General features: G+C 31.0%; 2 protein-coding genes across 3 annotated transcripts in view; one reads left to right on the top strand and one right to left on the bottom strand.

Annotated features, from left to right (window-relative positions):
• The window catches only part of LOC106879191 (hepatic sodium/bile acid cotransporter), a 37,542-nt gene extending 26,637 nt beyond the window's left edge, over window positions 1–10,905 (bottom strand). The window contains exon 1 of the mRNA XM_014928645.2: window positions 9,563–10,905. Within this exon, the coding sequence (XP_014784131.1) occupies window positions 9,563–9,973 (411 nt within the window). The 5' untranslated portion in view covers window positions 9,974–10,905. The remainder of the gene's footprint in view (window positions 1–9,562) is intronic.
• The window catches only part of LOC106879192 (trafficking protein particle complex subunit 13), a 271,910-nt gene that overhangs the window by 98,916 nt on the left and 160,696 nt on the right, over window positions 1–12,298 (top strand). Inside the window, exon 1 of one of the 2 annotated variants that reach the window (XM_052969952.1) lies at window positions 11,538–11,714. The exons of the other annotated variant lie outside the window; for it this stretch is intronic. The gene's annotated coding sequence lies outside the window, so the exon portion shown is untranslated. Of the gene's footprint in view, window positions 1–11,537; window positions 11,715–12,298 lie in introns of those variants that run through there. 2 annotated transcript variants of the gene reach the window in all.

Here is a 12,298-nt window from a genome sequence, read left to right as displayed (position 1 = left end):
CTGCATTATCTGAGAATTTTATCCTTTCATTTGCATGAGTGATCCTAATTTATTGAAAGTTGTTCTGTGTAACTCTGCCCTGTAAATTACAACAGTAAGGTCAATAATTGCTCAAAGGAATGTAAAAATATTATCCCTGAAGTGGACTGAAATGTAGTGTATGAATTTGATATCAAATTAAGACTTTTCTGCTCTTGTGAACATTAAATTTCAACTACCATCAATCTTTCTGATTATATGTATAGTAAGTTTTAGTTTCACTTATTTTGTTAGATTCCAATTAATCATATTTTATAGATGAAAAATATGATGTAGAACCAGAATCTTTAGCTAAAGTATAAAACTAGAATTTGTTTTATTCTGTATTAACCTGATATATATTTTGACAAAATTTTGCTGTATGAAATATCTTTTTTTACTTTTATTTCATAACCATTTGAATCAAATATTTATCAGTAGATGCCCTTGTTTTCTCCAATCTGTGAAAAGAGAAGCCTTGTTAATTTAATAAACCCTATTATTCAAAACCATTTTCCCCAAATTATCTTCACTCTGGCTTAAGGAGTCATTTTATATTTATGAAATACGGCATAGAGATTTGTTAGATAAATCAATGTTGCAGATATTAGATTACTGGTTAAAAGAATACTAGCAGTCTGTAATTACTGATAAACCAAATAGCTATATACTGTGTTTATAAATAAGCAAACATCAAGGAATTAATTCTTTACTTTTACTTGAAATGTTTTCTCTAATTAAATAGATTGATGGGGAAAATAGATTTCATGTCATTAACATTCACTCATTTAAGAATTATTGTAAAACATATTTGATGGTGAGGTTTTATATTCCTGAACTAGGTATTGCTTTCATATGATCAATTCTTTACATGAACATTATTAAGACTAGACACCAATTGTATATTTTACCTACCTAAAAAATGATGTACCAAATATGATTTATTATTATAATTTCAAAATTCAACATCCCTATAACTTCATCATCATCATTTAACATCTGTTTTCCATGCTGGCATGGGTTAGATGGTTTGACTGGAGATGATAAACCAGAGAGCTGCACCGGGCTCCATAAATTATAGCCCATGTGTTCTTCATAATTTTCATGCTGCATGGGATTGATTTCTGTGCTGTACAACATATCATCACTCATCTGAATGCTGCATCATCCTATCTGTGAGGCTGAGTATCCTGATAACTGACCACTCCTTTCTATGTCCTATACAATTTTCCTCTGAATTCCTTCAGCTATTTCTCTTTCTCACACACACACGTTTTCACCCAACAATCATTATCTATTTGTTTCACATGTCCACCCAATACAGTTGACTTTTACAATACATACATTAGACAATGTCTTTAATGCCTAGCTGCTCTCTTGGTGCACTTGTGCTTTGCATTTCATGCACTATAGCATTACATATCCAATGGGTCATACTTGTATTATTTTTCTTCTACCTTCATAGACCTTCTACTTACAATGTCCATTTTAAGGGTTCAACTAAAAAGAAAAAAAAAGATAAGTATTATGATAACTATAGCTAGCAGGTACATTTATGTCCTGGTGTTGCTAGACTGAAGAACACAAAATGCTTTTCTAAGTAGGCAAACCAACTCTGAGGAAGTTAAGTGATACATAACTCTCCAATACATTTTTCTGTTTCCTTGTCTGTTTTTCACATCTCTCTCACTATCTTTCTATTTGTTTAATGTGCCTGTCTGTTTTACACACATGGAAAAAGACATATTTATTTGCTCTTAATATCATTCTAGCCTAAGCCAAATCATATATGAAATCTTTTGCAATTATTATTTGCCATCAGGTCACTAAAATTAAAGCAATGAAACCAATACTCCAACAATTAAAAATCGAATTAAGTGTTGAGTCGAATTAAGTTTAGACTATAGAGTCAGATAATATATTAGCCCAAGAATGATTGCATATTATGTTTAATTGTACAGCATTAATTAATAAATGAGAACAAAGGATCCGGATTTGAAACTTAATAATTTCTTGAGTAACTGACTTTTAAATGTCTTTAAGAAACAAAAATTAATATAAATAGCAATAATAATAAAATAAACAATCAGGTGTTGAATGCAGTAAATACTGCTGGATTTACAAATCTATTAAAATGTACAGGCAGTAGGTACTGCAATAGCTATCTAGTTTTTATTTCTTCTTTTTTGTTTTATTTGAGTAAAATAGAAAACAAAATGCACAAGGCTTAAAGCATAATATAGTTACTGCAATGTCATTGTGAATGAAAATTTTGAGACTAGAGACCAACCTACCTAGAAATTACTGTACCAAAACTATTTTATTGTCATAAATTCACAATTTGACACCTAAAATTTAAAAATATTGATTTTAATTCACATGTTCATCATCACCATAATATTAACAACTAATATTCAAAATATTATTTGCGTTAAATGCAAGAAATCATTTTGTTTCTAATATTGGCTATTCATAATGTATCTGGAAATATGTGATTAAATTTGGAAACCTTTAAATGTATATCTAATTGATTCTCTGGTTCTCATATCAAAGCAATTATGATATAGCTAAGTAGAGCTAAAGTGTTTTGTAAACCTTTCCTCTTTAAAGCTTGATAGTGGCGGTGTTAAAAATAGCTTACTTGCAATATGTGCACTGTAAGAAAAATCCCAGCAATTATTTTGGTATATTTTATCTGATGATGTTATCCATATTATTGGTTTATTCTTTTTTGTATGCTTAAGGATTTTCTACACCTTGATCTGCATCTTAATTTACTTTTCACTTGTGTGTTTATAACAATAGATATACTTCTGAGATCAAAGAAAAGGTCAAATGTGACTCCATAATAGACTACAGAAAGAACTGAAGAGACATGTTATACAAACAAGCATCATGTTTGCTTCTCACTGTTCAAGTGATGTTTGTGATAAAAGGATTCTCTGAGTATTATCATTGGTTAAGTCTTGATTACAATGTGTTAAGAAGTTCTTATGCGCATTCTTTGTGTAATTCAATGGATATAGTATATAACACAAACAGGAAAGTTGTAATATAAATATTACAACTTTTAAAATCCTGTTAATCTAAAATGTTTCAGCTTCTTAAAGGATTCATTTTTGAGCATATTAACAAAATATCTTTAAGAAACATCATCTCTTAATGCTTTTTGTTTGACAATATAGCAGCTGAGATAATTCTCATCATCATCCACATCACAACCACCACCACTGCTGCTTCTGCCACCACCTTATATTAAACATAAATGCTCTTCACAGAAATTTGTTGCCTGAGAAAACAAAGATTCTTGACTAGTTCTATATGGTATCCTAAACTAAGATAAAGCTAATTAAAGATCTATGTATGTTTGCATGTTCATTAGTTTGCTTTTGTTCTTTTAAAGAAATTTGTTGTAAATTTGTTTCTTACCAGCTACAGATAAGTCAGCATATAAGAAATGTTGAAACTTGGTGTTGCCTATGATAACAGCAATTCATTCACTCCAGTTTCTCAAAGAACCTACATCAACAATTTTGTGTTGTAAACTGTCCTTGTTTTAACGTCATGACAACTACTGTTAAGATATATTTGTGATAAATCCCAATAACTTTCTGTTTTCTCAAGCATGTTTAAGAGATTGTTTTCACATTAAGGACCTTATGTTTTGTTAGGGACAAACTCTTAAACAGGTTTTGAGGAATATGAACTTGCAAAAGAGACAGCCACAGTACTGCATCTACTTAATCATTGTAATTGTATATTATTTTATTAAAACCAAAATGAACTTCACAAACTGTTACTCAGTGCTTCACATGAACGTTCATCAAACAGCAGTGATTACTCTCCTTCGGTATTCAAATACTATTTTCTCTACCTTGTGTAACACCTATGTATTTATTTGTGTGTGTGTTTAAAACAACCTCTATGAAGTCATTTGACCTGATAGAGATAGTGGTCAAATGACCCTCATATAACACTCTACAGTCTTAAAAATGGAAAGACGGGATGGTAAGAGTAGGAAAGCCTACCTAGATCATAGCTTTTACTCAATCAGGGCTGACTTATGACTAAATCTTGACAAGAACTTAATCATGAAAGGACTTAGCCCTAATAAGATGTAAAGTGACAATGGCATACCACCAAACTACTTCTAAGTTTTCACTGAAATGTGATATTGGAGTTCTAAGTGAATAACTTGTCTTGCTCAAACTTACATTAGTTCCCAGTTTAATACACTACCTTTAAAATATTGTTTAACTTGGCTGCTCCATTAAGATACCTTACAAGTAACCTAATTATTTTGTGGTGTTAATCAAGATATTCCTAATCAAGTTAGCAAGATTATTAATTATATGCAAGATAAAATTAGATTTACCAAGAGGATTAAAGTTTCAGTGGTCATAATTATTTTTGTATCAGATATGAAATCTAAACACTGTTCTGTATTATATCAAAATGGAATATATATTTTCTTCTCGTTTGTGGATCTGATCAATTAGAGCTTTCAAGCTCCCATGGCCATGATTATATTCATATAAGATTGTCATTGACAGAAAATGGTTTCAATCAATAAGCAATCAGAACTAAATTGGTGTCATAATTAGTAGAAAATATGAAACTTGTTTTCTCCAACTCTTTTTCTTCAAAGAGGTTCAAATTTCATGTTTAGCTCAAAACATAGGACTGCTGCAAACATTAAACATCATCTGAAATATTCATCAATTGAAAAATAAAGTTATACAATTACAATATAATATTACAATATTTTTTTCTTTTTGTTACATCCCTTTTGTGTGATTATACTATATTTGTGTGCGTGTGTGTAGTAAAATGTACAATTATTGATAAAAGATTAAATATGTTAAATAGAATATGATAATATTAGCATAATATTTTGTAATATTTGAGTTAAATGTATTGGTTACACATCAGTGAGCGCATCCCTAGCTGTTGTGTGTTTGTAAATGTTAATATATATTAATTATGCCTCATATCCATTAAATTATAAAGGTTCTGGGTTAATTCTAAATAATTGTGAAATTGTAAAACGTTCTAATACAAGTGATTACACATCAGAACATTTCAAGATCAGGATTCTGTAATATAACATTTTTATGTTTAGCTATTAGTCATTGCACTTTTAACAGATGCACATCAATGAAACATGAGGTAATTAAAGCAAATCATCATTGAAAATAATTAAATGAAGAAATTTGAGAGAGTGGAGGACTAAACAAAATTTGTTAGGTGATTACATTGACTACATGTTCTCTATCTAAAACAAAGCTTAAAACAAGAATAATCTTTTAGTAAATAGTCATTTAAATATTTTAAAATTTGATCACGGCTTACAGCTGTATGGTGTGGTTTGGGTGTAGTAAGCATTAAAATGATTATTTCTAAATCAGATTAAGACATTACAGGAATATATCTGAATGCTTCCAGTGTATTTCATTTTAATTCTTAACACTAAGGAAGAGTGATGTGTGGTTGAGAAGCTTTGCTTTCCAACCATATGCTCTCGGTTCAGTTCCACTGCATGGTACCTTGGACAAGTGTCTTCTACCGTAGCCCCAGGCCAACCGAAGCCTTGTGAGTAGATTCAGTTGATAGAAACTGAAAGAAGCTTGTCCTGAATGTGTGTGTTTGTGTGTACCCTTGTTTTTGACATCATGTGATGATTGTAAACAAACATACCATCATACAAGCAACATTGTTTGTTTCCAATCTTCCATGAAAAACATGTCTGACCATCAGGAAATATTACCTTGCTTGGAAACAGGTGAGGGTTGGCAACATGAAGAGCAGCCAGCCGTACAAAATCTGCCTAAACAAATTCCGTCTGATCTATGCAAGCATGGAAAAGTGGATGTTAAATGATGACGATAATGGTGATAATTGAGGAAGAAAGCATTCTTTTGTTTTCAAATGCATATAAGGACTTTCAGAAAGTGCTTATTTGCATTTGAAAATAAAAGTGTTATGTGGTTCTTAAATTTGGTTTTCTTGTAAGCACTTTTCTTGCTCAATTGTTGATAATGTATTTGTGTTTTTAGCTTGATAATTTGACACTATTTTTTTATCTGATCTGATCCACATTTTTTATCATAATTAACATCTATCACTTTTTTTTATATTCAAACATTTTATAATTATTTTCTTTTTATCGTTAAAAACTATATTGATAATGTCACTTTCTAAAAATGGATATTTTAAGTTTCCCTCTTTAAAACCATTATTAACTGGTATGCTTAAGGTATTTGTAATGTTATGGGTATTTAGAATATCAGTAACACATTTTCAGTTTAATAGAAATTAGCATTTAAGTCAGCTGACATATTTTATCTGATTGAGATCAATTAGTTCAAATAGATTATCTGTTTGGTTACTTAAACTTTTACAGATTAACAATGATCCTAATCATCTTGAATTGAAAATGTTGTTACACTCACAAACGACTGATATAAACTGAAAGCACTAGGTCAACTATGACAGCTTACAGAAATAATTGTAAACTGTTACAAAAACAGACAACATTGAGGTTGAAATTATGGCCTACCGATTGGAATGACATGGAGAGCTTTTATAAAGAACTCAAAGAAGTTTGGGAACCACAGAAGAAGTGTCATGTTGTCTTGAATTGGTTAATAAAAGAGAAATGGCTCCCAGAAACTAGGAGTGTATTGAGATGAGTGACAGCTTGGTTCACCTTGTAACAAAGATCCTGTAGCCAAATCCACCAGTGCTGTCAGTTCAATTCTCAATGAGATACCAACAACAGAGAAATTAGTAAGGATAAACTCTTGTTTAGCAAATGCTCAAGGACAAACTGGTCTCTGTATATGGAATTTGTTGATACAGCAAAGCATTTTATATTCTTGGTAGGTCTGCTTTCTGGTAGCCACTTTGGAAATAGGTTTGTTTTGAGTAATTCACATTCATAATGAAAGCTTTGCACACTGGAATGATGACCAGAGTCAGCATGCAGAAGACTTAAGATACATTTGCTGTAACAAACTGTATTAAACTGAAATATGTATTGGTACCTAGACTCTCAACCTGTCTGATAGTAATGCTGGAGGATGCCTCATCAATCTTGAGGATGCAGTTAATATACAGTACCTTTTCAATGTTGCCCATTTTAGAGGAAAAAAAAACAACCCCGATCCTTGTAAGAGAACTACTGTATGCAGATGACAGTGCACTACTCATGCATATGCTACAGCACATAGAGATCATGGATGCATTCTCCACTGCATAAAAAAACCTATAAAAAACAGAAGTGCTATTCCAGTCAACACACAATAGAAGTATAAGATGATGGCATTAATCTTTAAAAGTGTACAAGACTTTTTGTATTTTGGCGGTACATTACTGAAAGACAGTCCATATCGATATTGAGCTGCAAAAGAAGATAGTAAAGACATTTGGGCTAATGCATCTTTGGTTATGGAACAATCATCATATTTTTATCAAAATCAAATGCAAGGTCTGCAGACAATCTTCCTGTTCGCTCTTTTGTATGGTACCAAAACTTGGACATTGTACAAGAGTCAGGTGAAAGAACTTTGTCTTCATCATGAAGCATTTGTGTTCAATCATGAAAGTCTCTTAGAGAGACATGTTTACCAACAGTCAGATACTAGGAAGAACAGAATTACTGAGTATGGATGATTCCCAGCTGGAATATACAACATTGGCAGGGTATGTTACCCAAATGTTATCTGAAAACTGACCAAGCAGATTCCATACTCACAACTACCTGAAAGTTAAAGAAAACATGATCGGACTCACCTATACTATTAGAATAGGTGAGAATACTATATAGCAATCTTTCAATGCTATAGACATCTATATCCTAACAAAAGTATAGAGGGTGGCTATTAGATAACTATGTGGATAGATATGGACACTACTGATAGATAGCATGCATATATGATTATATAAATGTATATATATATGGTTTATATATATATATATATATATATATATATATACCTTTGTGTGTGTGTGGTTTAAGAAACCTCAGCTTGTAATAAAATATAAACATTCTACTTTACACCCTAAATATTTTTTCCTTCATTTGTAAACAAACATTTTTCAGTCTTCACACAGTCACACACACACGTGTGTGCACACACGCATAGACACTCATGCACACACACCGAAGTTGCTTGACATTGCAAGATGTAAACCTAAGTTGTGAGTGTTATGATTATTAAGTGTTCAGGAATTGGGTTGTTATTAATATTATTACTCAAAATGGATTTTATTATAATCATTTATGTTAGAGGTTTTTCAGTGTAACTTAAAATGACACTTTCTGATAGTCTTACGTAAATATATTCCAATGTACTTTGTTACATGACAAAGCACAGTTGATGAAGAATATATTTATAATTTAATACCTATTATCAGTTTAATTATGGAAACTGAGGCATCTTAAATTTAGGAGACTTTTTTTTTTCATTCTGAAATACTTGCTAGAAAATTACTTACAAATTTTGAGAAAATGCCAAGTAACCTAACTTTATAAAACTTTTCAAATTACATATCATTTAAAGTGTTTATTACAATAAAAATGTGTTGTTATTGTTGTTGTTATTATTGTTAGTGCCAAAATTATTATTATTATTATAAGGCAGCAAGCTAGCAGAAAAATTAGCACACTGGGCAAAATGCTTAACGACATTTCATCCATTTTTACATTCTGTGTTCAAATTCCGCTGAGGTCGACTTTATCTTTCATCCTTTTGAGGTCGATAAAATAAGTACCAGTTATACACTGGGATTGATGTAATCAGCTAGCCCCCTCCCACCAAATTTCAGGCTTGTGCCTATCACAGCAAGAATTGTTGTTTTTGTTGTTGTTATTATTATAGTAACAGTGATAATATATATGTGTGTGTATATATATATATATATATATATATATATATGATATAACATTAAGTTCTAAAAATTGTAAATAGTACACCCTAAAATAAAATAGCCTGTTGAGATGTATAGATAAGGAAGAGATTATATAATTTCAAATATTTATTTGAATTTTTGTTTAATAACAAAGATAATTTAATTGTATAAAAAATAGGTCTTGTTTAATTATGTAGTTCCAAACAAACAAACAAACTGGTTTTGGGTTATATCACAAAAATGTAAACATAATATCAGTATTTGAATGTTATCAAAATACTATATATATATATATATATATGTATATATGTAAAATAAATAGATAGATTTATAAATCTATTCTGATACACTTTTGTTTTTGATTAGAACTATTCCTTCCATAGAATTATTTCACCTTAATGCTACAGTGTCAGGTTTCTTTGTTTTACCTCATTGTAAATTTGTTTCTCTGAGATATGTTGACATTTGAATGGAATATAATGCTGAATAATAATAGACATGTGCATAATTTTTATTTTATTTTTATTTTATTTTGTGAGTTAACAGGAATGAAAGAGAGAGTGGAAGGGAGGTAACATAAAGGAGTGAATATGATTTGAATAATGTTATAAGTAATAAGTCTCTCACTTACCAAAGGGTTTAACAAAAACTGTACAATAAATCCAATTACTAGAGGCACAGGATACTTTAACTGATGTTTAAGACTAGCCACATCAGTCATGGCTCCAAGTCCAAAGGTAATAATAATGCCAACAGCAGCAATAGAATAATCAAAGACAACATCAGATACTCGTGACTTCCTGATGACAGATGCCAGGTGAGGAACATTTTTATGGGAACCAACAGAAATAGCTTGTACCTGAGATGAGTGGAGCCCAGACGTACTGAAGATAGTGGTAGTTGTCATTCTGTCCATGGAAGCTGCTGCTGCAGCAGCTGGTGATAGCACCCCTGCACCACCACTACCTACCTCTAAAAGTAACTCCACAGAGGTGAGGTTAATACTCTCTGCCCTAGGGACATAAGTTGCTGTCATGTCCATGCTTGACAAACCACGTTGCTAGTGCCCATACGGCTGTAGTTCTATCCTGTCCTCTTGCTTCTCTAAACTTACCCCCCACTGCCTGCAACTCTTATAACTACTGCTGCTATCCAGCTACTAACTACTGCTGCTGCTGATCCCTCTAGTGATAGCAGTGGGAGATAGAGAGAGTAAGTGAGTGAGAAAGAGAGAGATATGGTCTAGCTTAGCAGACCAAACATAGTGCAAGTCAGGGACACATTAATGGCCTTGGATGCTGCAACAGTCAATGCTGATGATCCATGTGACAGGCACTACTAAATTGTAGCAGCATTCTCATTTACTAGGATTGTACTCGTGGTATATGTTTATTGCGATGCCATTGAAAACAAAACCATTTCTAACTTCCGCTATATACTTCTATACAGTTCTCTTATATATGTAATACAGGTGTGGTTATAGACATTAATTTTTTTGTACGTTTGTTAATAGTCAGTTTGGTGATAATGTTTATGCTAAAAATTTCAGTGCTTGTTCATGCTTGTAGCTCTCATTAACATATTTTTATAATGCATCCTCTCATTGAATAGCAACTTAAAAGCTCATATTCCCTTTCATCCCATAGCTGAAGTATCATCCCTTGTTAAATATCTTGCCTTCTACACCCTATTATTACTAATACCAAACAGCTCTGGTAGCCTTTCATTTACTTCCGCATTTCTTCTTTTCTTTCGTCTATCTGCCAGCCCTATCCTATCATCTGCTACTGAAAATGTTGCAGCTACACAACATTAAAAAATAGCAAATGTAATCCAGTATAAAATGCACACGTGTTATAACGTCTCTCTCTTAATACTTTTATACATCCTCATTTTTCACTGATTTTCATTATGCTGTTAGCATCTTTCCTGTTAAACTGATAAAATAAATAATTAAAATCCAACTGGGCTTTCCTATTATGGCTGTTATTATTTAATTATTTCTGTATAATTTCAACTTAAAAAATATACACAAGCTTTTAATTTAATCTTAGTTGTAACAGAAATAACTCATGTAAGTAGTTCTCTAAAGTTTTAATATCTAAAACTAAAGTTTTAATTAACGAAAAAAATAATAACATTCTTTATAACAACATTTAAAGTTATTTATCTATTTCTGCCCAGTTAATATTGAAAGATATGTATGTTTGTATTCTATATCCTTGATAACTTAATATGAAATATTATAATTGTATACTATCTTATTACAGTAAAACAGAATTTACTTATTTAGTTAGTACTCAGATAACTTTATCCACAATCACAATGTTACAATTAGTTTTGCTAATATGTAAACAATGTAAATTTTACAATGTTTAAGATAACTTCGTTGATTCCAGAATTAGAAATGATCTAATTAGATAATAATCACCAATTCTGAAATTAAGCAAGTTATTTTACAATTTGATTAATTAAAATTATTTAAAAACTCAGTACAATTAGTAGTTGCTTGTCTAAAGAACTTTTTTTTTTTTTCCCATGGGGAACAAAAAAATTGAACTGTTGGTTATTTATAATCCTCTTTCTTTATTCATATATTTCTAAAACTAATAAAAAAAACAAACATATCACTGGTTATATTTATTTAAAATATCTTAACCTTCATTCCAAATTATTTAGTTTTTTTTTTGTGTCTGTAAATGCACTGAGGGTTACCTCCATTTGCAGAGCACTTAGAGCTGAAAGGTTTCTACTTGAGAATTCCTGTACCACCCACTCAACATGTAAGTAGCATACTTTATAAACCTAGGTAATCAGACCTGGTAAATAGATCTTACTATAAAGCCTCCTTACTGTTCCTTCATTTTTAAAAAAAAATTTCCCTACATCATTTCTTAATCAGATTCATTTGGTAATAGTGGTCCTGCTTATATAAAGAATATGCTGAGCTTACATTTCCAGCTGGTAAACCTGAAAAATACTCACAAACAGTGAACAGAAATATTTTTTTTTTATACTCCCACTGAAAGAAAAACAGGAAACATAACATGTCTGAAACTAATAGTGTAGAAATGTATGACTAAATCTGTTGTTGGAAATATATATATAGTTCCCCACAGTTACTAAAGAAACCTCTTTTATTCATAGAAATCAATAAATATAAAATAAACAGTCCTATAGCAACTAACTATTCAAAAATGTCAGTTTAGCCTAATGTATTGGACATTAGCAGCCTGGGAAGCTGGTTGAAAGTTTGACTGACCAAGTCTAACTGCTGATAATTTGAAAGTAGCTTGTTTGGAATTTGAGTGTGGTATTCTTAATAAAAGGAATTTATATGAAAATAAATCAATCTTACATTTGTATT

This window comes from Octopus bimaculoides, chromosome 8, assembly GCF_001194135.2.
Source record: "Octopus bimaculoides isolate UCB-OBI-ISO-001 chromosome 8, ASM119413v2, whole genome shotgun sequence".
In the NCBI taxonomy this organism is placed as follows: Eukaryota; Metazoa; Mollusca; class Cephalopoda; order Octopoda; family Octopodidae; genus Octopus; species Octopus bimaculoides.
The sequence above is the reverse complement of the archived record's forward strand: the minus strand, read 5'-3'. Positions and strand labels throughout refer to the sequence as shown.